At 60.6% G+C, this 22,114-nt stretch overlaps 1 protein-coding gene across 1 annotated transcript; it reads right to left on the minus strand.

The window, feature by feature from the left end:
- Positions 1-2,828: 2,828 nt before the first annotated feature.
- Positions 2,829-18,668, minus strand: FGF11 (fibroblast growth factor 11). The gene is made up of 5 exons (XM_048833935.2): positions 16,498-18,668; positions 9,134-9,244; positions 8,151-8,254; positions 5,328-5,526; positions 2,829-5,023 (listed from the first exon to the last, which is right to left on the minus strand). Exons 1-5 carry the CDS (start codon positions 16,688-16,690, stop codon positions 4,908-4,910), a joined length of 723 nt encoding a protein of 240 aa, XP_048689892.2. The 5' UTR covers positions 16,691-18,668; the 3' UTR covers positions 2,829-4,907.
- Positions 18,669-22,114: the final 3,446 nt, after the last annotated feature.

The following is a 22,114-nucleotide window of genomic DNA, read 5'->3' on the forward strand; positions in this document are numbered from 1 at the left end:
CGGAGCCCCCCACAGCCACAAGGAGCCAGGTAGAATCATAGAAATGTGGTTTATTCCCTTGGTTGTGCAGGTCGAAGGGGGGCCCTGGCCCCTTTGTACTGAGGGGAGAGAAGGTGGGGGGGGGTTTATTGCAGAGGGAGGGGCTGTCATTCATGCAGGGACCCCAGGGTGCGGGCCAGGGCCTGGCCCTTATTGCTATCTGTTCAGAGAGAGGGTGGGGGAGGGGCAGGAAGGAGGAGGAGCTACAAAGGGGTGGGAAGTAAGGGGCGGGGCCAAAGAGGGGCGGAGCCAGGGGGCAGTAGGGGGAGGGGCAGGCAGGCAGGGGGCAGGGAGGGAGTAGGGGGTAGGAAAGGAGGGGGAGGGGCAGTAAGAGGGACGAGGGAAGGGCCAATCGGGGTGGGGAAGGGAGCAGGGGAATGGGGGGAGGCCTAGGGGCTATGGATAGAGGAAAGGGGGGGCCCATGAGGGTCCTGTGTTCCCCTCCCCCACCCGCTCCACGTGGTTGGGGGCAGGTTGGGGCCCAGGGGTGGGGGGTCAGAGCTGTACAGAGATATACACAGTGTTGGCTTGTACAAAATACACACGAGAGAGAGAGACGTAGAAACCCCCCTCCCTGATCACAGGAGCCCCCCAATCCAGATTCTCCCCCCCCACCATGCACGTGACCTGAGTCCCCCGCCCCATGTGGCAGGATTCAGTGGGGCCAGCCCAGCCTGCCTGGGGAGAGCGCCCCCTGCTGAGCCCCCCCCGCCCCCGCTCCCTGCCCCACAGCGCCCCCTAGCGCCACCCTGCCTGCCTGGGGAGAGCGCCCCCTGCTGAGCGCCCCCCAGCCCTGCTCCCTGCCCCACAGCGCCCCCTAGCGCCACCCTGCCTGCCAGGGGAGAGCGCCCCCTGCTGAGCGCCCCCCAGCCCCGCTCCCTGCCCCACAGCACCCCCTAGCGCCACCATGCCTGCCGGGGAGAGCGCCCCCTGCTGAGCCCCCCCGCCCCCGCTCCCTGCCCCACAGCGCCCCCTAGCGCCACCCTGCCTGCCAGGGGAGAGCGCCCCCTGCTGAGCCCCCCCGCCCCCGCTCCCTGCCCCACAGCGCCCCCTAGCGCCACCCTGCCTGCCAGGGGAGAGCGCCCCCTGCTGAGCCCCCCCGCCCCCGCTCCCTGCCCCACAGCGCCCCCTAGTGCCGCTCTGGGGCCAGCCCTGCCTGCCGGGGGAGAGCGCCCCCCCGTGAACCCCCCAAGACACATCCCAAAGAGTGAAAACCGTGTGTGTGGGCGTGAGTGTGAGTGTGAGTTCGCATTTACTGCCCCCTGCTGGCCGCTCCACCCCCCCCCCCATTCCCTCTCACCTGCGAGAGGGACTCACAACCGCTCCTGTGTGTCATGGGCCCCCCATCGCCACCTTGTGGCCTCCCTGCAGACCCCTCCCCCCTCCCTGCGGACCTTCAACCCTGCCCTCAAGAGGGGCAGTTACCCGGGGGGGGCAGAGGGGCCCCCCCAATATTCCTGAGTTCTTCCACACCCCTGTTATTGCCTGTCATGGGGAGAGGGGAGGGGATGGGAGACCCCCCCCTCCGCAGCTAGTTATGGCTCTCTCCTCTGCCCCCCCATTCAGGGGGGGGCTCTGTAGGTATTTATCCCGGATATGGCTGGAGGCCAGACTGGCTAGCGGGGTGTAGCCAGGTGACTCTCCTCCCATCATGGCTGGGAAAATATCAAACCGGGGAGGGAACCCAGGAGTCCTGGCTCCCAGCCCCGCCCCCCCGACCCACCAGACCCCACTCCCCTCCCAGAGCTGGGGTGGGAACCCAGGTGTCCTGGCTCCCTGCCCCCGGGCTCTAAAGCACCAGCCCCCACTCCCTTCCCAGAGCTGGGGAGAGGACCCAGGAGTCCTGACATTAGGAAGGGAATGGGGTGGAGTGGGTTATAGCAGGAGTGGGGGATGGGTGGGCTGGGAATCCGGACTCCTGGGTTCCGTCACCAACACTGGGAGGAGTGCAGGATCTGTTGATTAGAGGCGGGGTGGGGCCAGGGAGAATTGGGAGCCAGGACTCCTGGGTTCTCTCCCTGGCTCTGGGAGGGGAGTGGGGTCTGGTGGTGAGAGCAGGGGGAGGGGGAACTGGGAGGCAGGACTCCTGGGTTCCATTCCCGGCTCTGGGAGGGGAGTGGGGCTGATGGGTTAGAGTGGGCGGGGTGGGGGCGCTGGAAACCCGGACTCCTGGGTTCTCTCCCTGGCTCTGGGAGGTAGGCAACACACATGCCAGGGGACCCAATTCAGATAATTAAAAGTCTCCTAGGCCAAGGCCTGCCCTAAGGGGAACAGAAAATGGCTTTGACCCCCCCTGCAATATTCCCCCCACCAGTAAGCAATAAAATACAACAGGTGTCCATCAAGCATAGAACCCGCCCCCCACATATACCCTCCCCCCCGCCCAGATTGTCCTGGAGTCTGGATCCAGATTCCTCTTGACTGGCTTTGTCTCCTGTTATTGCAGGGCTGCATCGGACAGAATTTGGCATGTTGGAGGGGGAGGGGCTGGTGGGGAAAAGGGGCGGAGTTTCCTGTTGCCTCTCCCTTCCCCTCCCCCGGATTGGCTTCTCATTTCCATCGAAACGGCGAAGAAATCCGGCATGGATGGCTCTCTTCCCCCGCCCCTGGTGACAATGTCACCCCCCGGTGGTCGAAGAAGGTACGACGCCCTGGCGTGTGCCGGAGAAGGTGCTGTCTAGAACACTCTCTCCTGCTGTGACAATGTTGCCACCTAGTGGGGAGAAAGGGTATCAGCTAGAGGGTGGAACCGTCTTTTCCCCCTGGGGTGACAACATCACCACCTGCTGGTGGGAAAGAGGAACATGCTGTCTTTTTATTGCAAGGGAAAATGGCGTATATAATAGTCTCTCCCAAGGTGACCGTGTCACCACTCGGTGGTCTCAAGCCCGGGGGCGATTTCCCAACGTCGCCCTCGGCTGGCGGGAAAAGGCATCGCGCCCTTATTGCGGCAATCCGACACTTTCCCAACGTCGCCCTCCGCTGGCGGAAAAAGGCATCGCGCCCTTATTGCGGCAATCCGACGCTTTCCCAACGTCGCCCTCAGCTGGTCGAAAAAGGCATCGCGCCCTTATTGCGGCAATCCGACGCTTTCCCAACGTCGCCCTCCGCTGGCGGAAAAAGGCATCGCGCCCTTATTGCGGCAATCCGACGCTTTCCCAACGTCGCCCTCGGCTGGCGGGAAAAGGCATCGCGCCCTTATTGCGGCAATCCGACGCTTTCCCAACGTCGCCCTCGGCTGGCGGAAAAAGGCATCGCGCCCTTATTGCGGCAATCCGACGCTTTCCCAACGTCGCCCTCGGCTGGCGGAAAAAGGCATCGCGCCCTTATTGCGGCAATCCGACGCTTTCCCAACGTCGCCCTCCGCTGGCGGAAAAAGGCATCGCGCCCTTATTGCGGCAATCCGACGCTTTCCCAACGTCGCCCTCGGCTGGCGGAAAAAGGCATCGCGCCCTTATTGCGGCAATCCGACGCTTTCCCAACGTCGCCCTCCGCTGGCGGAAAAAGGCATCGCGCCCTTATTGCGGCAATCCGACGCTTTCCCAACGTCGCCCTCGGCTGGCGGAAAAAGGCATCGCGCCCTTATTGCGGCAATCCGACGCTTTCCCAACGTCGCCCTCGGCTGGCGGAAAAAGGCATCGCGCCCTTATTGCGGCAATCCGACGCTTTCCCAACGTCGCCCTCAGCTGGTCGAAAAAGGCATCGCGCCCTTATTGCGGCAATCCGACGCTTTCCCAACGTCGCCCTCAGCTGGTCGAAAAAGGCATCGCGCCCTTATTGCGGCAATCCGACGCTTTCCCAACGTCGCCCTCCGCTGGCGGAAAAAGGCATCGCGCCCTTATTGCGGCAATCCGACGCTTTCCCAACGTCGCCCTCGGCTGGCGGAAAAAGGCATCGCGCCCTTATTGCGGCAATCCGACGCTTTCCCAACGTCGCCCTCGGCTGGCGGAAAAAGGCATCGCGCCCTTATTGCGGCAATCCGACGCTTTCCCAACGTCGCCCTCCGCTGGCGGAAAAAGGCATCGCGCCCTTATTGCGGCAATCCGACGCTTTCCCAACGACGCCCTCCGCTGGCGGGAAAAGGCATCGCGCCCTTATTGCGGCAATCCGACGCTTTCCCAACGTCGCCCTCCGCTGGCGGAAAAAGGCATCGCGCCCTTATTGCGGCAATCCGACGCTTTCCCAACGTCGCCCTCCGCTGGCGGAAAAAGGCATCGCGCCCTTATTGCGGCAATCCGACGCTTTCCCAACGACGCCCTCCGCTGGCGGGAAAAGGCATCGCGCCCTTATTGCGGCAATCCGACGCTTTCCCAACGTCGCCCTCCGCTGGCGGAAAAAGGCATCGCGCCCTTATTGCGGCAATCCGACACTTTCCCAACGTCGCCCTTTGCTGGTCGAAAAAGGCATTGCGCCCTTATTGCGGCAATCCGACGCTTTCCCAACGTCGCCCTCCGCTGGCGGAAAAAGGCATCGCGCCCTTATTGCGGCAATCCGACGCTTTCCCAACGTCGCCCTTTGCTGGTCGAAAAAGGCATCGCGCCCTTATTGCTCCAAAGGAAGGTGGCATAGATCAGAACCTTTCCCAATGTCACCACCTGTCGGCCAAACAGGGAATCATGCTCTCAGCTGGCATGGAAGACCATATATATATATATACACACACACACACAAACCCCTAAATATTTCTCCAGCAGGGCAACGTCGTCCCCCGGTGATGGCAAAGGGTATCACACCCTCGATGGCATTTTTTCTTCTTCTGAGGTCCAGAGGTTGAATGTAGGTAGGCAGGCGTCCTGAGCAGAAGGGGGCAGACATGCAAGGGAGGGGCGTGGCTGGAGCGGTGCCGAAACCCCTCCCCGACCTTGGGGTTACGTCGCCTTGCAGGGCTTGGCTGTCTCTTTGCTGGGGGCCCCGGCCTCGTCTGATTTCTGGGGTGCCGAGGGGTCCACCACGTTATGGAGCGACGGTTCACGGTACATGGCCACTGTGAGGAAGGAGAGAGAGACACACAGAGGAGGAGGAAGTGAGGGATAGCACGGGATTGGCTGCCCCAGCCACCCTACCACCCCAGAAAGACGGGTCACATGGGGGTGGCAGAAGTTTGCACAGCACAGAACAGTTGGGAAGGGAGGGGTTGTGTATCCGGGGCAGCGTGCCCGGGCCAGAGGTGGGAAGGAGGATCCATGTGCCTGGTTGGAGGGGCACCGGGGTGGCGGGGGGTGTCTGTATTTTACATCCCCAATTGCTTCCTCTAGACACCACCCCATCGTCCCTGCTGCCCTGCTCACCTTCCAATAGCTTGGGCAGGAAGTGGGCAGCGGCTTTGGTCTTCTTGACTCGGTTTCCCTTCATGGGCTGGCCTTCTTTGTTGATGCCCAGATACCAGGAGCGGCCGGATTCGCGCTGGCGGTACAGGGTGGAGGAATACATGACGTAGTAGTTCTCGAAGACACACTCCTTAAACCGGCACTCGGCGGTGAAGTGAGCCTGGGAGAGGAAGGGAGGGAGAGAAAAGGGGTGAGCGAGAAAGGAAGGAAGGAAGGTCTCTGTGGGGTGTAATTACCAACTGTGGGCAGTAGAGGGCAGTGCCCGCTCTGGTCTTTCAGCCGGGAGGCGACAGGGCTCGGACGCCTGGGTTCCCAGTCCCGAATCCCGGGAAAGGAGCCAGGGGCGTTTTAATAGTCAAGACCGGCCTGGGTGGCAACTTGAGACGGGGGCTGAGTCACCAGGGACTCCTGCTGAGCCCCCTCCCCGCTCTCTGCCCCACAGCGCCTCCGAGCGCCACCCTGTCTGCCAAGGGAGAGCGCCCCCTGCGGAGTCCCCCACCCCGTTCCCTCCAGCACAGCGCCCCCTAGTGCCCCAAGGGGCCAGCCCCGCCTGCCAGTGGAGTGCGCCCCCTGCTGAGCCCCCCCGCCTGGCTCCCTGCCCCACAGCACCCCTTAGTGCCCCATGGGGCCAGCCCTACCTGCCAGGGGAGTGGGCCCCCTGCTGAGCCCCCCGCCCTGCTCCCTGACCCACAGCTGCCCTGGGGCCAGCCCTGTCCTGCCAGGGGAGAGCACCCCCTGCTGAGCCCCCCGCCCCACTCCCTGCCCCACAGTGCCGCCCTGGGGCATTGGGCCCAGCACTGACTTCCAGAGGAGAGCGCCCCCTGCTGCCCTCAAAAGCAAGCTCTGGGCTACTCTGACCCCAGCTAGGGGCATTAGGCCTGGGGCCAGGGTCCAAGTGTCTTGGCTGAGTTGGGGTGCCCGGGCTGCAGTGGGGGGCTGCCGTGTGTGTGTGCGGGGGGGGCAGGTCGGGGGCAGTGACATGAATATTCCACGGGCTGGAGAGAGGGCTCGAGCTGGCTGCCCCCAACCTGGGGGGCAGCCGGTCGGGAGCCACTGAGGGTGGCCGGATTTGAGGGGTTGTGAATTACACAGTCTGTCTGTGCGTGAGAGAGACGCAGGAGGAAGGGGGAGCGATTTCAGAGAAAGAAAGAAAGAAAGAAAGAAAGAAAGAAAGAAAGAAAGAAAGAAAGAAAGAAAGAGGGGTGTATGGGGAGAGAGAAAGAACAGATGAATGGACGGGGAGGGCATGTATGGGCCCGGACGGATAATTAGGTAGATGGGGTGTATGGGACTGGCTGGCTGGATAGAAGCGGTGTTTTGGGGATGGACGTTATTTTCCCTGTCAGTGTCACGGTGCCACGTTCACCATTATGTTCACTACCATGGCCACGTTCACCGTTATTTTCACGATCAGCACCGCATTCACCATTATTTTCCCTGTCAGCACCACGTTCACTGTTATTTTCACTATCAGCACTGCGTTCACCATTATTTTCCCTGTCAGCACCACGTTCACCGTCATTTTCACGATCAGCACCGCGTTCACCATTATTTTCACTATCAGCACCGCGTTCACCATTATTTTCACTATCAGCACCGTGTTCACCATTATTTTCCCTGTCAGCACCACGTTCACCGTTATTTTCACAATCAGCACCGCGTTCACCATCATTTTCCCTGTCAGCACCACGTTCACCGTTATTTTCACGATCAGCACCGCGTTCACCGCTATTTTCACGATCAGCACCGCATTCACCATTATTTTCACGATCAGCACCGCATTCACCATTATTTTCACGATCAGCACCACGTTCACCATTATTTTCATGATCAGCGCCGCGTCCACCGTTACTTTCCCTGTCGGCGTCATGGCGCCCCGGTCACCATCGCTTTCCCTCACCTCACGTTATTCCCTGCCCACAACGAAAGCTCAGCGCGGGCCCTGGCCCCCTCCCCAGCTTTTGCCGCCCTCCACAGCGTGTCGTGGCTGGGGAGAGGCAGGGGCGTGGTCGGAGAAACGCGATGGAGAGCGACAGGGAAAGCGTGTCAGAAAGACACGGCCAGACAGACATGCTCCGGGGGATGGACAGACAGAACAGCGTAGGGGGGAGGCTGGTGGCGTAAGCCCTCTCTCTTCCCGGTCGCAGGTGGGGATTTTCTTGGTCTCTCCCAGGGGTTCCCTAAAAATCAGACCAGCTGCTAAATTTAACACAGCATGGGGGGGGGGGGGGAAGGATACTTCAAGGGGAGGAAGGGCCCAGGTACCATGGGGCCTGAAGAAGAGGATTGTGTGGGGCAGAGTTAGGAGGGGGCATTGCTATCCCAGAGCACCCCACGTGGGGCAAAGTGGGGGGCTGTTCCGCGGGGGCGGGGATAGCTGGCATGCCAGGTTCTGCGTCCCCCCACCTGCCCCCAGCACAGTGGGACTCTCTGTTTGGGAGACAGGGGTTCAGACTGGGGGGGGCAGGGGTGGCCCCCCTACTGGCAGAGAGAGGATACTACACCCCTATTAGCCCTGACCAGCCCGCTCCTCCAGGGCTCACCCAGAGATCCCACTGCTCACACCAATGGATCTCCGAGCTGCCTCCCTGGGGATGCACTGTCACGACCCACCACTAGCCCCACCCTGAAAGCAGCACCCCCTGCTGGAAGAGAGATGATCATGCCCCCTGTTGGCAACTCCACCCCTCTGGGACCCAGGGCACATACACAACCCTGAGATCCCACCGCTCACACCAACGGTCGGTTTAGTCAAGAGGGAGGGCCGGGGGGAATGACACTCACGGAGGTATAGAGGTAGCCCTCTGCGTTCATGGCGATATACTGCCCCGACTTGGTGCCCTGGATGGCGACCACGCGCAGTCCCACGGGGATCAGGTTAAAGAGAGCTGGGGGAGACGAGACAGATAGCAAGGCATCAGCCCTGGCACAAACAGCAGATGGGAATGGGACACGGGGCCTGTCCCCTCTCGGGGGCACCAGCTCCCATCTGGCCCCAGGGCGGGGACTGGCTGGCTCACAGGGGGCGGGGAATGGGGCAGGGGCCCATCCCCTCTAGGGGACGCCGACTCCGATCCCCACTGCCCGATTTTGCAGAAGCTCTGCCTGGAGCCTGGACTCCTGGGTTCTTCTCCACGACTCCTCCCCCTCCCTCATTCCTCTTTAGAGACGGATTTATTTTTCCTCCCCTGTCATCCCTTCTCGACGTTAATCCCCTTCTTTGCAATCCCAGATGAATATTCAGGACTCTCCCTGATTGGAGACAGCTGGAGCCGGAGGGGGGTGGGTGGGATTAGGTCAAGGCAGGATTTACCCATCTCCTCTATGCACACAATGTGCTGCCCTCTAGCGGGGACAGGCCCCGGGCCCCATTCCCCGACCCCCTGAGCCAGCCAGTCCCCACCCTGGGGCCAGATGGGACCTGGCGCCCCCTAGAGGGGACAGGCCCCATGTCCCATTCCCTGCCCCCCTGAGCCAGCCAGTCCCCACCCTGGGGCCGGATGGGACCTGGCGCCCCCTAGAGGGGTCAGGCCCCTGCCCCATTCCCGGCCTCCCTGAGCCAGCCAGTCCCCATCCCGGTGCTCCCTAGAGGGGAAAGGTGGTGTGGGAGGGCTGGGAAATAGGGATCCCCCTCTGCCCTCCGCAGTACAGTGCTCCCTGCAGTACAGCTCCCCCCCAAGCACCCCACTCCATTCCCTGCCACTTGGGAGGTCCCCCAACTGGCCTAGCCCTGCATAACCCCTCGGCCTTGCCTGGGCATCACTCACTGAAGCTGTTGGTGTCTTCCTTTGTCCCGTCGATGGCGCCGTCTGGGTGCATCCGGAGGTAGAAACCATGTCTGCAGAGAAGCTTGGTCACGATGCCCTTCAGCTGCGGCTCTGTGCCGCCCGCAGGATGGATGGAGGGATGCGGAGGCGGGGGACCGAAGGGAGGACAGAGAATAGATTATCCACTGGCTAGGAGGAAGCCCTCCCTGATTACCTTCCTTAAGGCTAAACAAAAGCACCAGGAACTTTTAACTCTGGACATACCGAATTTTGTATAAAAAAACCGAAAGCAACTCCCAAACAAATCTTCGGCAAGACTGCGAAAGTATCAGTAATTTCAAAGCAATAAAGAGATTGTTATAAAAAAATCCAAGGAAATTCCCAAACAAAAACTTTGCGAGGATGGAGAAAGTATCCGTAGTTTCAAATCAATAAATACAGTCTTTTGCATGAAAAAACTAAAGCAATTATAAGAAAGAACTCTTTGGTAAGACGGAGAAAGTATCTATAAAGAGAGTTTCATAAGAAAATCTAAGACAATATTCAAACTAAAGCTTTGCTAAGAGTCCGAAAGTGTCTGTAGTTTTTAATCAATAAATACAATCTTTTCTCAGACACGCTGGTGCCAAATCATAAACCCCTGTGAATGTTGCCTAAATATCAGTGACTATAAAATTTCACAGGAAAAGCAAAGAAAATCCCCAGAGAAAACCACGTTGTTGGAAAATAGCAGTAATTTAAAATCAATAAATACAGATGCTCAGAAGAAAAAGAAAGGAAATTCAACAACACACTTTGTTAAGGCTGAGGAAGTACCACTATCAATAAATATAAACTTCTATACGAAAAACTAAGGCAATTCCGAACCAAAAACTTTGTGAATGTTGACAAAATATCGGTCACAATAAATCACTACATCAAAACAAGGAGTGTCACACAAAAACTGAGGAAATGCCCAGGCAAAACCAAACCAAAACCTTTGTGAAGGCCGGGAAATTATCAGCCATTTTACATCGTTTGCATATGAAAAAAACCAAACAAAAAACTTCCTGACGAAAAAATGGGGATATCCTGAGCTTTACATCTGTTAAATGTGAGAAACTAAAGATATTCCAGATGAAAAAGTTTGTTAGAGAAAGTCTCTGTAGCTATCAGACAGGAAATATAAACTCTTATCTGAAAAGCTGAGCAAATTCCCCGGTCAAAAAGAGGAGGTGTCTGGGGATAGATAGATAGATAGACAGATAGAGGGGGTGGATGGGGATAGTTAGATAGATAGATAGATAGATAGAGGGGGTGGATGGGGATAGTTAGATAGATAGATAGATAGAGGGGGTGGATGGGGATAGGTAGATAGATAGATAGGTGGGGTGTATGGGGATAGATAGATAGATAGAGGGGGTGGATGGGGATAGGTAGATAGATAGATAGATAGATAGATAGAGGGGGTGGATGGGGATAGGTAGATAGATAGATAGGTGGGGTGTATGGGGATAGATAGATAGATAGATAGATAGATAGATAGATAGATAGATAGATAGAGGGGGTGGATGGGGATGGATAGATAGACAGACAGGGGGGTGGATGGGGATGGATAGACAGACAGACAGGGGGGTGGATGGGGATAGATAGATAGACAGACAGAGGGGGTGGATGGGGATGGATAGATAGATAGACAGACAGAGGGGATGGATGGGGATAGATAGATAGATAGATAGATAGATAGATAGACAGACAGACAGAGGGGGTGGATGGGGATAGATAGATAGATAGATAGACAGACAGACAGACAGAGGGGGTGGACGGGGATAGATAGATAGATAGATAGACAGACAGAGGGGGTGGACGGGGATAGATAGATAGATAGACAGACAGACAGAGGGGGTGGACGGGGATAGATAGATAGATAGACAGACAGACAGAGGGGGTGGACGGGGATAGATAGATAGATAGACAGACAGACAGAGGGGGTGGACGGGGATAGATAGATAGATAGACAGACAGACAGAGGGGGTGGATGGGGATGGATAGATAGATAGACAGACAGACAGAGGGGGTGGACGGGGATAGATAGATAGATAGACAGACAGACAGAGGGGGTGGACGGGGATAGATAGATAGATAGACAGACAGACAGAGGGGGTGGATGGGGATGGATAGATAGATAGACAGACAGACAGAGGGGGTGGATGGGGATGGATAGATAGATAGACAGACAGAGGGGGTGGATGGGGATAGATAGGGAGACAGAGAGACAGAGAGAGCGGGTGGATGGGGATAGATAGATAGATAGATAGATAGACAGAGGGGGTGGATGGGGATAGATAGATAGATAGATAGATAGATAGACAGAGGGGGTAGATGGGGATAGATAGGGAGACAGACAGACAGACAGAGCGGGTGGATGGGGATAGATAGATAGACACATAGATAGACAGACAGACAGACAGACAGAGCGGGTGGATGGGGATGGATGGATGGATAGATAGATAGATAGATAGATAGATAGATAGAGGGGGTGTCTGGGGATAGATAGACAGACAGACAGATAGATAGATAGAGGGGGTAGATGGGGATAGATAGGGAGACAGACAGACAGACAGAGCGGGTGGATGGGGATAGATAGATAGATAGATAGATAGAGGGGGTGTCTGGGGATAGATAGACAGACAGACAGATAGATAGATAGAGGGGGTATCTGGGGATAGTAGAAATGAAACAAGCGCCTAGATACGGGGGTGGGAGGCGATAGACCAACAGTGAAATACAATAATTTTTCTTCATACTCTGTAGGAATTTTGGCTGTCAGATGCTGCTTTTGGGGGGAGGCCGTTCTCTGAACGCACATCAGGAGGGGGAAGCTGAGGCATGGGGACCTGATGTGACTTGCTCAGGGTCACACAGAGGGTTTGGGACAGAGCCAGGGCGAGAACCCAGGAGTCCTGGCTCCCAGCCCCCCCTGCTCTAACCCACCAGCCCCCACTCCCCTCCCAGAGCCAGGGAGGGAACCCAGGAGTCCTGACTGGCAGCTTGCCCTGCTCTCACCACTAGGCCCCACTCCACCACCGCCCCCAGTCCCTGGCAGAGGCTGCGTGCGCTGGGAGGTGGATTGTTTGTGTTTCTTTGAAGTGAAATTAGCTCTGACAGGGCCCCCCGTGGGACCCAGACAGGCAGCGGCTGGCAGAAAAATGAAAAATGCATCATAGTTTGTTGCCTCTCTCCTGCCCCTCTTAGCCCAGAATCCCGCAGGCCTCCACTGACCCTCACCTCGCAAGGGCCAGAGCCCGGGAGAGAACCCAGGAGTCCTGGCTCCCAGCCCCCTGCCCTGACCCACTAGACCCCAGTCCCCTCCCAGAGTCAGAGAGAGAACCCAGGAGTCCTGGCTCCCAGCCCCCCCTGCTCTGACCCACCAGCCCCCACTCCCCTCCCCGAGCTGGGGAGAGAACCCAGGAGTCCTGGCTCCCAGCCCCTGCCCTGACCCACTAGACCCCAGTCCCCTCCCAGAGTCAGAGAGAGAACCCAGGAGTCCTGGCTCCCCCCCCCTCGCTGGGTCAGACTTGTGTTGTGTGTATGTCGCAGAGGCTTTGTGTGTAGCTGTGCGTCTGGCTGTTGGTCGTTCTGTGTGCGTCTGTGCGGGGTCGAGGCGTGCAGTGGGTGGGGTTGCGTGGTTTGGCGAGCGCGGACGGGCGTGTGTGTACCCGTGAGGCCCGCGGACGGCCGCCTGGGGGGGGTGTATGGGGCCGCGGGCCGGTGTGACTCTGAGCGTGTGTGTGTGTGTACACACAGCAGGGGAGGGGTGTCTTTGGCACATACGAGGAACATGCAGCCTGCGTGTGTGTGCATCTGCGGGCTGCGTGGTGCGCTCCAGCGCCCGGGTGTCGATACCCCAGGGCGCGTTACCGGGTTGCGTTTAGTTCAGACACAGCCCACACCCGCCTCAGCTTCTCTCCCCCAGCCCCCTTCCCGTCTCTTCCCAGCTGACCCCCTGGTGCCCCTGCCGGGTTGATTTATGGCAACACATTACACGGTGGATGCAGCACAAATGATTTGCCTCCTGGCAGCGAGCAAAGGGTCGATGGCGCTGCGTGTGTGTGTGGGGGGTCCCTGAGCGAGGGACTGGTGCGGGAAGCCCCGCCCAATGGGGGAGCTGGCAGGAGGCTCACGAGAAGACACCCCCGTGCAAGGCGGGGACGTGGGGCGGGGAATCACCAGGAGACCTGGGAGGACTGATTTGGGTTTCACCGGCACAGCCCCTCCCCTCCGGGGCAGGTTATGCCAGGATGATGGTGGAAACCGGCCCACCGAATCCCCTGCCCCCATCTGGGCTCCCACCACAGACTCCTGCCCCACAGGGGGGCGTGCACGAGACCCTCCCACTGGCCTTTCGCCAGCTGGGAAACAGGAACATGGAGCGTTGGGCCTGGCTTGTCTCATGCCTGGGGAGAGAACCCAGGAGTCCTGGCTCCCAGCACCCCCCTGCTGTAACCCACCAGCCCCCATTCCCCTCCCAGAGTTGGGGACAGAACCCAGGTGTCCTGGCCCCGAGCCCCCACGGGCCGCTGGAGTGAGTCAAACGCAAAGGGACGTCTTAATGGGCTGGGTTTATATAATTCATAACCCAGCACCTGGCCTAAATGGAAGCGCTCTGGCCCATCCTGCAACGCAGCCGGTTGTGTGTGTGGCATGCTTGTCCATGTGTGTTCTCCGTGTGTGCACGCCTGTCCGCATGTGCTTGCTGTGTGGGCCCGCCCGTCCACATGCTCTGTGCACACACGTGTGTGTGTGTGTATTCCCCCCCTTCCTTTCTCTTCCCCCCCCCGCCCCCGCAATGCCCGATTGCACCCGGCCACGCTGTAATTCCACTAAGTGCTCACGTCACCTTGGCCGCCCCAGGGCCTGGCCCTGCTCCAGGCCCCCCCTCGCCCTCCCAGCCTCGCCCCAGTGCCCCGGCCTCTGCCCCCAGGAGCTGTGGGGCTGCGGGCCAGGAGTGAGGGGCACTGACAAGGCTGGGGGGGCAGGGCTGGGCTAGCAGGGGGCTGCGGGTTGGGAGTGAGGGGCACCGGCAGTGAATTTCCCTGGATAATGATCCATCCTCTCATTTCATAGCAGCGGGCTCCTAACCCCCTTGAGCAACTTTGCTCCCCCATCCAGCTGCGCTCCCACAATGCCCTGCGCCCCTTAATGAATGCAAATTTATGTAAATGACTTTAATTTATTTTAATGTGCCCACGCTGCCTGGCAGTGCAAAGGGTTAGTGCCTGGGAGAGGGGGAGAAAAATCACTGGGGCTCCCACCGCCCAGCTCCGCAAATGGGATTCAGCGAGGGATAGAAATCACAGGAGGGGTGTGGGACCCCCCAGGTTGGGCTGGCAGGGGGCTGGGGGTCGGGAGTGGGGGGCACCGGCAGGGCTGGGGTGGGGGTGGGGCAGCTCCCGGACTCCTGGGTCACTGCGGACCACGTGGTGCTTGGCTAGTGGCCACAAACGCCTCCGTTGCCAGCAGCAAGGACGCCGGAGGAGAACGAGGTGCTGGCCCAAGGCCAAGGTGGCACCGGGCCCAGCAGGGCCTCATAGTAACCGCGGGGAGTGGGGGGGGGAGGGGGCGAAAGCAGAGGGGCGGGGGGGGTAAGAAATGCTGCGGATGCAGCAGGAGGATGGGGTGGGGGCGGGCGGGGAGGAGGCGGCTCTGGAATTGAAGCCGGGCCTCACGGTCCCAATATAGACCCTTCCCTGCGCCCTTTGCCCTCTAGGGGGCGCCGGCTCCCATCTGACCCCAGGGCAGCGACTGGCTGGCTCGGGGGGCCAGAGAATGGGGACTCGGGGTTCAGGGGGAGACGGTGCCCCCCCCGACAGGAAAGCGTGAACCTCCCAAGATATTTGGGGGGGGAGTCTCCCCTCGGGCCCTGAAAGCGAAATGAGGTCGACTTTGACCCAGGTGGAGGGCGGGGATGGCCGGAAAGGGGCTGGGGAAAGAGGGAACGGAAGAAGACAGGAAGAAAGAGAAAGAAAGGAAGAATGAGGCAATGGAGGGAAAGGCCGAAGGGCAGGGGAAGAGCGAGCGAGCGGGAGGGTTTTATTACACTTCTGCCCCCTGGGTCCCCGTCACCCGGACTCCTGGGTCCAATCCCTTGGGTTCGGGACCCCTCTCCCCTCCCCATCCTGGTCAGCCACGATGGGGCTTGGGCTGGTTCCCCGATATCACGGCAGCTCCCGCCCCTCATGGACCCCCCTGCCCGGAGAATCCCCAGGACTGGTCTAGCCAAGGGGAAATGGTGCATTGTGGGCAGCGGGGGGGGCGGGGGGGGCTAAAGCTCGATACAGACTGGTCCATATAAACGCCGCCAGGTTTGAAACCCAAATTACGGCCGAAATTGATTGATTTCATCGATTTCATCAGTGGCGGTTTCAACCAACAGGGGATTAGGGAGAGAAGCCAGGAGTTCTGCCTCCCAGCCCCCCCTGCTCTAACCATTAGCCTCCACTCCCCTCCCAGAGCCAGGGAGAGAACCCAGGCGTCCTGCCTCCCAGCCCCTGCTCCCATCAGATCCCAATCCCTTCCCAGAGCTGGGGAGTCCTGAGCTCCATTGACCCTGCTCTTGCAGGAGCAGAGAGAGGAACGGGGCCCGCTCTAGCCCCACATAGACCAGTCCATATAAAACATCAGTGTGACTGAAAACCAACAACACCACACAGCATGTACATCTCTGAGGGAATGGCATAACATCAATACATGTTTCATCCAATGGGGCGCAATAAAGTCCTATATGGACCAGTCCATATTGACCCTACTGTGGTTTTCAACCCAAGGATCAGTGGGGTTTATTTATCTGAGGAAGAGAACACTCTTTGTGCTCATTGGGGGGGTGGGGTGGGCAGGCATTATTACCCAATATTGACCAGTCCATATAAACATCTAACCTGGGCAAAACACCCCCCTTATCACCTCCCCTGAGTGGCGGTTCATAAATAATATTGGTTCATGGTGCCACTGCAAGGAAAGACGGTCAATATATGAAGCATATTGCATGACGGACCGGTCACAGTGACCCCTGCTGTTAGAACCAGGCATTGCAAGGAAAGATGGGCAATATATGCATTATAGTGCATGATCAGACCTGTTACACCGCCCCCTGCTGTTGGCACCCGGAACTGCAAGGAAAGCTGGACAATATAGGCCATATATTGCACAATCGACCTCTCACAGCGCCTCCTGCTGTTAGCACCAGGCATTGCAGCCTGGGCACGAGCAGGAAATAGCCCAAGCATTGTACCTCACCTGTAACCAGGCCGTTACAGCACTATAGGGCCCACGCTCCCCTCCCCAGCTCCTCGGGCGCCCACCCCCCCCTCCCAGATATCACTCACCGGGTGTTTTTTCCAGCCGGCCTTTCCGCCCGCCGCAGAGCCGGACTTTGGAGATTAAAATGAGCAGCTGCTTCTGGCAGAGGGACTTGGTGCCGCGGGGACAGACCTTCCTCTGGGCGGCCACGGGCCGGCTGGCGACGGGTTCCCGGATCTCCCGTTTCTGCCGGATCAAGGAGCTGGCCAGGGCCGCCATGGTCCCCCGCCAGTCGGTGTCCCGCTCGCAGGTTTCACGCCGTGCTCATCCCCCAGAAGAGCCAAGCCATCTGAGGGGGGGATTATACCCACCCCCCTCTCCCCACCGAGGTTAATCCGGCGAGGGGTGAATTTAGCCCCGGGGGGTCGCTGGTTTCTTTCTCCCCTTTCCAGCAGATCGGCCGAGGGCGTGCGGGAAGACGGGGGACACGGAGCGGGTAATAAATCCAAGTGTCTCCCCGCCTCCCTGCCCCAACCAGGGGTAGTCACTTCTTTTTTGGTCCCGGTGCAAATTTCTTGCTCAAGGTACAGTCAAGGTCCGGGGACGAGAGAACAGAACCCCGCTCGGCCTCGGCAAAATCGATTCCCTTCCAAAGCGACCGGCGGTCCGGATTTGGGCCCCCCCCCCGTCTCCCGCCGTCCAAACCTGCTGCCCCCCGCACAGAAATTTCCAGGAGCGCGGCAGCCCGGAGAAATCAGCGCGGACGCGGGCTCCGAAAATCACGCACCGTCCCGGAGCTGGGTCGGCACCAGAAATTAATGAGCTGGTGGAGAGAAAGACGGGGCGAGATTCCTGGAGATCGAACTTCTTTTATTCCTCCCTCCGCTGGGCTGCGGAGAAAGGGGGCTGGGGGGTGTCCCCCCCCCCAGACACAGACACACAGACACACACACACAGCGCGCTACACAATCCCGGTTGTCCTTCAGCCGGCGAGGTTAATTCGTGGATGGCTGTGTGTGTGGAGAAGCGGCGAAGCGTAGGGGAGGGATGGAGGGATGGGAGAAGGGCGGGGATGGAGAGAGAGAGAAAGGGATGGAGAAAGAAAACACACACACACATACACACACAATGTCACACGGGAACCTGTGGGTCCCCCCAAACACACTTGGGGAACCTACAGCTGGTGGGAGCAGGAGGGGAATTCCCCATGCCTTGCCTGCCCCAAGGAATGGCTCAATTCCAGGGCCCCCCCAGACGAGTTTAGCATTGGGGGACCCCATCCCCTAGTCTAGCTGAGTCCTGGGGACCCCCTGAGCTTCCCCCTCAAAGCTAGCTCAGTATTGGGGGACCCGCTTCCCACCACCCTAGTATTGGGGGATCCCTCCCCTAGTCTAGCTCAGTATTGGGGGACCCCCTTCCCACCACCCTAGTATTGGGGGATCCCCTCCCCTAGTCTAGCTCAGGATTGGGGCACCCCCCGTTTCTCCCCGTCAAAGCTAGCTCAGTTCCAGTCTAGAAGAGGGGGGCTGCTCGACCCCCCAGGCTGGCTGAGGCCAGGGGACTCCCTGTGGCCTCCCCCCAGAGATGAGAAGGGAAAGGGGTGTCTGAAGCGGGGTGATGCTGGACCCCCCAAACAGCCATGGCTCCCTGCCCCCCCAGTTCAGCAGGAAATGGCAGTAGAATGATTGGGGTTCCCGCTGCTCTAGGAAGCAGGAAGGGGGAGCTCCAGGTTTTGGGGAGTCTGCGTTCACCCCACAAAAAATAGCCAATGCACCCAAACAGCCTAGCAGAGGAATTTCGGGGCTGGGGGAATCCCTGAGCTCCCCCCACAACTGTAGGATCGGAAGCCAGTTACCCCCAAACCTTTCCCACCTGCTCATATTTGGGGGTGTTTGTCCCGCCCTGAAGGAGGCAGGACTGAGGGGGGCTGAGGTGCTAACCCAACCCTGCCACCCCCCAGCCCTGCCGGTGCCCCTCACTCCCAACTCGCAGCCCGCTGCTAGCCCAGCCCTGCCCCCCAGGCCTGCCGGTGCCCCTCACTCGCGACCCGCAGCCCCCCCCAGCCCAGATGTGGGCTGTGATGGGGGGGGGTCGCTCGCTCAAAGGGGACCCTGGGGCTTAGAGCAGGGCCAGGGAGCCCATCTCAGAAAGTACCCCAAAGGTGACGGGAGGAGGTGGGGGGCTGAAGCAGGGAGCCTCTGACAGACCCCCCCCCGGGGAAAGTTTTATCCAATCACTGGGTGGTGCCTCGAGATGGGGGGGGGAAATTATTCAGCCCCCCCCCCCGCACCTCCCCAACCCACCCCGCTCGCCTCTCCCACTCTTCCCTCCCCCGCTCATTAAATCTCCTCGCTCCAGCGGCCGGGGGGTGGGGGGGGCATGGCTGGTGACACAGGCCGGTCTCCCCCCCCCGCCCCCCGCCCGAGCCCCGGCGGCGAAGGGTGACATTTGCCGGGTTCGCTCGTCTGCTGCCTGGCTGGAAAAAAAACCCCAGGCGGCGGGAAGGGGGGGGGGGTGAGGGGGGGCCGGCTCACGCGTTTGTGGCAGGAGTTGGCCTCAGAGGCAGGGAGAGAACCCAGGAGTCCTGGCTCCCAGACCCCCTGCTCTAACCACCAGCCCCCGCTCCCCTCCCAGAGCCAAGGAGAGAACCCAGGAGTCCTGGCTCCCAGACCCCCTGCTCTAACCCACCAGCCCCCGCTCCCCTCCCAGAGCCAAGGAGAGAACCCAGGAGTCCTGGCTCCCAGACCCCCTGCTCTAACCCACCAGCCCCCGCTCCCCTCCCAGAGCCAAGGAGAGAACCCAGGAGTCCCGGCTCCCCGCCCCCCCTGCTCTAACCCACCAGCCCCCGCTCCCCTCCCAGAGCCGGGGAGAGAACCCAGGAGTCCTGGCTCCCCCCCGCCCTGCTCTAACCCACCAGCCCCCGCTCCCCTCCCAGAGCCAAGGAGAGAACCCAGGAGTCCTGGCTCCCCCCCCCCCCGCTCTAACCCACCAGCCCCTGCTCCCCTCCCAGAGCCAGGGAGAGAACCCAGGAGTCCTGGCTCCCAGCCCCCTCCACTGAGGCAGGATCTAGCATCTTGTTGAGCAGGGCTCCAGGGCCCGAGGAGGGATGCGGGGCGGGGGGGGGGGGGATCACGGAAAGACGGGGGAGGAGGAAGGAGCTGTGTGGGGGGGGCGCACATGGGGGGGAGGGGAAGAGGAATAGAGGGAGGTGGGAAACTGAGGGGAGGGGGGAGATCGGGCTGGCAGAGGGGGGGGGGAGGCGCAGAAGGGGGGGGCGCATCGCTCCGCTGGTTTGCGGGGACGGGCGCTCAAGGTTGTATTTTGCAGCGGTATTTTTAGCCACCTGCCGGCACGGGCAGCGCAGCGCGGGGGGGGGGGGGTTGCGGGGGGGCGGGCAGCGCCAGCTCGGTGCGGGAGGGGGGCGTCAGTCGGGGTGTCACAGCCTGAGAAAAGGGGGAACGAGACGTCGCAGCTGGGCTGCTAGGCCCCTGGGGGAAACCGAGTCACAGAGCAGCCAAAGAACCCAGGAGTCCTGGCTCCCAGCCCCCCCTGCTCTAAACCACCAGCCCCTGCTCCCTTCCCAGAGCCCGGGAGAGAACCCAGGAGTCCTGGCTCCCAGCCCCACCTCCTCTAACCCACCAGTCCCCGCTCCCCTCCCAGAACTGGGGAGAGAACCCAGGCGTCCGGGGCAGAGGCAATCGATGGGCGCACCCCTTGCATCAAATTTTCATCAGGCTCACTCTGCACCCCCAGGGCTCCCTGCCATTGCCAGCTGACCAGGGCCCCCCCCCAGAGGTGGCCGCATCTCGGCACTGGGCAAGGGGTCCTTGGGTCACCGGCCGCCCCGCCCCAGAGGTGGCCGCATCTCGGCACTGGGCAAGGGGTCCTTGGGTCACCGGCCGCCCCGCCCCAGAGGTGGCTGCATCTCGGCACTGGGCAAGGGGTCCTTGGGTCACCGGCCGCCCCGCCCCAGAGGTGGCCGCATCTCGGCACTGGGCAAGGGGTCCTTGGGTCACCAGCCGCCCCGCCCCAGAGGTGGCCGCATCTCGGCACTGGGCTAGGGGTCCTTGGGTCACCGGCCGCCCCGCCCCAGAGGTGGCCGCATCTCGGCACTGGGCAAGGGGTCCTTGGGTCACCGGCCGCCCCGCCCCAGAGGTGGCCGCATCTCGGCACTGGGCAAGGGGTCCTTGGGTCACCGGCCGCCCCGCCCCAGAGGTGGTCCCTCCCCTTGGCCCAACTGGCGGCCATGGGGGTAGATCGGGGTTAACTGTCCCACTAGGGGTGTCTGGGGCTGGATTGGTGCTGGGAAATGACACACACAACCCTGCCTTGTCACCACAGACAACACACACACGCTGAGATGCGGCCACCTCTGGGGCGGGGCGGCTGGTTACCCGGGGACCCCTTGCCCAGTGCCGAGATGCGGCCACCTCTGGGACAGGGCGGCCGGTGACCCAGGGATCCCTCGCCCGGCGCTGAGATGGAGCCAGCTCTGGGGCGGGGCGGCTGGTTACCTGGGGACCCCTCTTCCGGCGCTGAGATGCAGCCAGCTCTGGGGTGGGGCGGCCGGTGACCCGGGGACCCCTCGCCCGGCGCCAAGATGCGCCCACCTCTGGAGCTGGGTGGCTGGTGACCCAAGGGACCCCTCGCCCGGCGCCGAGATGCGCCCACCTCTGGGGAGCTGTTTAACAGCGATATTTGCCAAGTACAGGAACCGAAGCAGAACCGGGCCTGGGCCGGGCCAGGGATTTCAGGACAAATGGCGGCGTCGCCCCCGCGGAGATCCTGCCCAGACGCCGGGGATCAGGGCCCGACTTTCCGGAGAAAATCCAGATGGGCTTTAGCGATTATGGGTGAAAAGTGCGATTGAGGATGACAACTCAGCCAGACTCACCCCTGCCGGCCTGGGGGGTGTGTGTGTGTGTGTGGAAAGGCGGAGAGCACCCCCTGCCAGGCCCGTCCGTTGGGGGAGGAGGGGGAGCCTTGAAACCGACCTTTCTGGCTCCGTCTTGAAACCGGAGCTAATTGGTATTCTGATCTGCATATGCAAATTCGGCCGCTTCATTGGCCAAGCCGGAGAGAGGCAAGGCCAGAAGCTATAAGCGGATCAGGGTCGTAATCCACCCCGCACCCCGCCACTGGCTTCACCCTGATTGCCAGGCTATGGGCCCTGGGGCTCATGGGATAGTGGGAGACTCAGGGCTCTGCCGGTGCCCCTCACTCCCGACCCACAGCCCCTGCTAGCCCAGCCCAGCTCCCCCGCCCCCCACACCGGCAGGGGGGCAGCGTAATACACCGGCCCACCCAGTGCCTTCCAATTTACTTTTTATTATCTACAAAAAAGGAAACATCTCGTTCCCGCGCAGGCCTGGGGGGCCCAGATGTGCAGACGCCGCTGGCATCCCAATTCCCAGAGATACCCCCTCACGCCCGCCACCCATCGGCCCATCCCTTCCATCAGGGACAACACACACCCCGCTGTCCCCCAAAAGGACAGAGGGACGAAGAACTACCCGGAAAATCACTGGCCTTCCCGCAAGCCCCCTTCTACCAAATTGCTCTGGGCCCCCACATTTAACAGGAGGGGGGGCACTTGACCGGGGCCGCAGCCTAGCCTACGCCGCTAAACTCTAGAGAACCCCAAACTTTTCAGGGGCACAGCCCAGCTGTTCACCCCCACAGTACTGATTTTGGGGGCCCAGT

The sequence above is a fragment of the Caretta caretta genome, chromosome 28 (genome assembly GCF_965140235.1).
Source record: "Caretta caretta isolate rCarCar2 chromosome 28, rCarCar1.hap1, whole genome shotgun sequence".
Lineage (NCBI taxonomy): Eukaryota > Metazoa > Chordata > Testudines > Cheloniidae > Caretta > Caretta caretta.

Coding starts and splice junctions, on each gene's coding strand:
- FGF11 (XM_048833935.2), bottom strand. CDS start 16,690: ATGGCGGCCCTGGCCAGCTCCTTGATCCGGCAGAAACGGGAGATCCGG. Junction 5,527..8,150: donor AGGGCTACCTCTATACCTCC/GTGAGTGTCATT, acceptor TTCCTCTCCCAG/GCTCACTTCACCGCCGAGTG. Junction 5,024..5,327: donor CCTGCCCAAGCTATTGGAAG/GTGAGCAGGGCA, acceptor CCTTCCTCACAG/TGGCCATGTACCGTGAACCG.